Source organism: Manihot esculenta, chromosome 18, assembly GCF_001659605.2.
Source record: "Manihot esculenta cultivar AM560-2 chromosome 18, M.esculenta_v8, whole genome shotgun sequence".
Lineage (NCBI taxonomy): Eukaryota > Viridiplantae > Streptophyta > Magnoliopsida > Malpighiales > Euphorbiaceae > Manihot > Manihot esculenta.
In genome coordinates this window covers 11,673,689-11,675,982 of record NC_035178.2, presented here as the reverse complement: position 1 = coordinate 11,675,982, position 2,294 = coordinate 11,673,689, and the positions used below count along the sequence as shown (strand labels likewise).

Sequence of the window (2,294 nt, the reverse complement as noted above, 5' to 3'; positions counted from 1 at the left end):
TCCTTTTACATCTCTGAAGAATCTATGCTTATATTCTAATTTCATACTTTTTCTATTAAGTTGCTAAATTTGCTCTTTTGTCATGACAAGTTGAGAGATAATTTGAGATGAGCATATATACACGAGTAAGAAATAAATGATCAGACAATTTGAGAATTTAAAAGCTCAAAATACTTAAAATCATACTAGACTTCACCCTACTTTTCCACATTAAATATGGTATAGAATATGCAAAATCAGAATAATAATAATTATTATTATCTAAATAATAGTCCATGAAGCTACTGCCAATATGATTTATAAAATGAAATTGATTTGCAAATTTGTAAATTTCTACTGCCAGTATGATTTATATTTGAATAAAATTCATATAAAAAATACACAGGGAGAACATTTCAATGAACAAAAATATATAATCCATGAAGCTACCAGAAGAGCTTCACCATTTTATTCAAAACTTGCAACATAACACACCACACAGTTATACTGGACCAATTCTTATCCAATCCTAATGCATAGCCGATCTAAGACATGATCACATTTATTTAATTTGAAGGAAAAATAGATAAAAACGGCCAAATTTTTTTATTTTTAGTAGATTATTTCCCATACTTTTAATTTTATTCAATTTAGTATAATTTTAGTGATTTCTTCATCAATATCCTTAGTCATGCTAATTATTAAATCCAGGTAATTGTTAGGAACGGGAACATCCTCATTCAGCTTCTCATACTCAAGCGTCAGTTTTGTCAAGCTTCCTTCTCCGTTGGATGTGAGTTCCCAGATGGCAGTGTAGACCTTGTAAAGTTTGAACGCATCACCTTCCAAACCTATAATAGTTACCACCTTTTTTTCCTCGTCTACTTCAGTCTTCTCTTTAAAAATCTCAGATCTTCCTTCTGTGCTTGTAAATTTTTATATATAAACAGCATTAAAATTGCAAGAAATTTATTTAAAATTATTTAAAATTTTATGATTTAGTCAAACCTTTTTAATATCTAAAATTAAAATTATAAGATTTTGAGAGTTGAAGTAGCTTTACCTATATTATACTTCCAGATCTTGATGCAGCCATGAGTATTCCAATCACCTTCATGTAGATGAACTCCTTGAATATTGGTAGGAGTATGATTAGGAACCTGGTGGGCTTGCTCCTTCCAAAGATTCAAGAATTTCTCAGGACTTGACTTCAGTTCTAGCACAGTCTCCAGCTTCCCCTTGAGAGCCATGCCTTAATTTCTATATCACAACAAATGAATTTGGTATATCACACAGGTTCAGTAGCCTTTATATAGTTGATAAATTTAAATATTATTATTAAATATTAAATTAATTATTTATATAAATAAATTTAAATAATGAGTCATTCACAGAAAAGTTAATTAAGAGTTTTGTATTTTATATATTCTTGTGTTTACGAGCATGTCACATCAAAATTTTTAATTTGAATCATATTTGGAAAAAAAAAAAAAAAACATTTCGCGTTAAATATAATCATATATATGCACACCAAAAGAAAAGGTTTCTAAAATTAGAAAAAACCCGTGAAAGAGTTGATGATGCTTGCGATATCCGCCAAATCTTGGTTGAGCTAAGTAAGCAAAATCATTGGACAAAAGAAAAAGAAGTAAGCAAAATCAGAATAAGCAAAATCCAACGGAAAATAATGGCTAATTCAAATTAAATAAATTAAAAATTAAAATTAAATAAATTAAAAATTTTAATTGATTTAATTTAAAAATTTTAGTTGGTTTGATTTAAAAATTAAATAAAATTAAATAAATTAAAAATTTTAATAGATTTGATTTAAAATCGAATTAAATTAATTAAATTAAAAATTAAAATTTTAATATTTATGAAAATTAAATTAAATTAATTTTGAATAGAAATTTAATTTAATTTAGTTTAATCGGTTAAATTTTTTTAAAATTTTTTTATTTTTTATAATTTATTTTTAATATTTTAAAATTTAATTAAAATATTTTAATTTTAATTATAATCTAATCTCTATATTATAAAAAATAATATACTATCATTAATACATTCAATTTTTTTAATTTTTTATGATCAAAATTAAATCGAATCAAATCGAAATAATTAAAATTTTTAAAATAAAAAATTAAATCAAATCAAATCAAAATAAATAAAAAATTAAATTAAAATTTTGAATTAATTCAATTTATCAATTTTTTCAATTTAAACAAAATGTTATTTACTAAATATTATTATCAAATACATCCATTATTTCACTTGCGATGTAAATTTTTCTGTGAATCATAAAGGTAGTAAGTTCT

At 23.8% G+C, this 2,294-nt stretch overlaps 1 protein-coding gene across 1 annotated transcript; it reads right to left on the bottom strand.

Annotated features, from left to right (window-relative positions):
- Window positions 1-362: 362 nt before the first annotated feature.
- On the bottom strand, window positions 363-1,249 carry LOC110607105 (MLP-like protein 328). Its single transcript, XM_043953632.1, has 2 exons — window positions 1,043-1,249; window positions 363-899 (listed from the first exon to the last, which is right to left on the bottom strand). Exons 1-2 carry the CDS (start codon window positions 1,227-1,229, stop codon window positions 625-627), a joined length of 462 nt encoding a protein of 153 aa, XP_043809567.1. The 5' UTR covers window positions 1,230-1,249; the 3' UTR covers window positions 363-624.
- Window positions 1,250-2,294: the final 1,045 nt, after the last annotated feature.

Bases quoted from the DNA above. Each gene is read 5' to 3' on its own strand.
- LOC110607105 (XM_043953632.1), bottom strand. From the start codon at position 1,229: ATGGCTCTCAAGGGGAAGCTGGAGACTGTGCTAGAACTGAAGTCAAGT. The intron at 900-1,042 runs GTAAAGCTACTT...TTACAAGCACAG, and splicing joins GATCTGGAAGTATAATATAG to AAGGAAGATCTGAGATTTTT.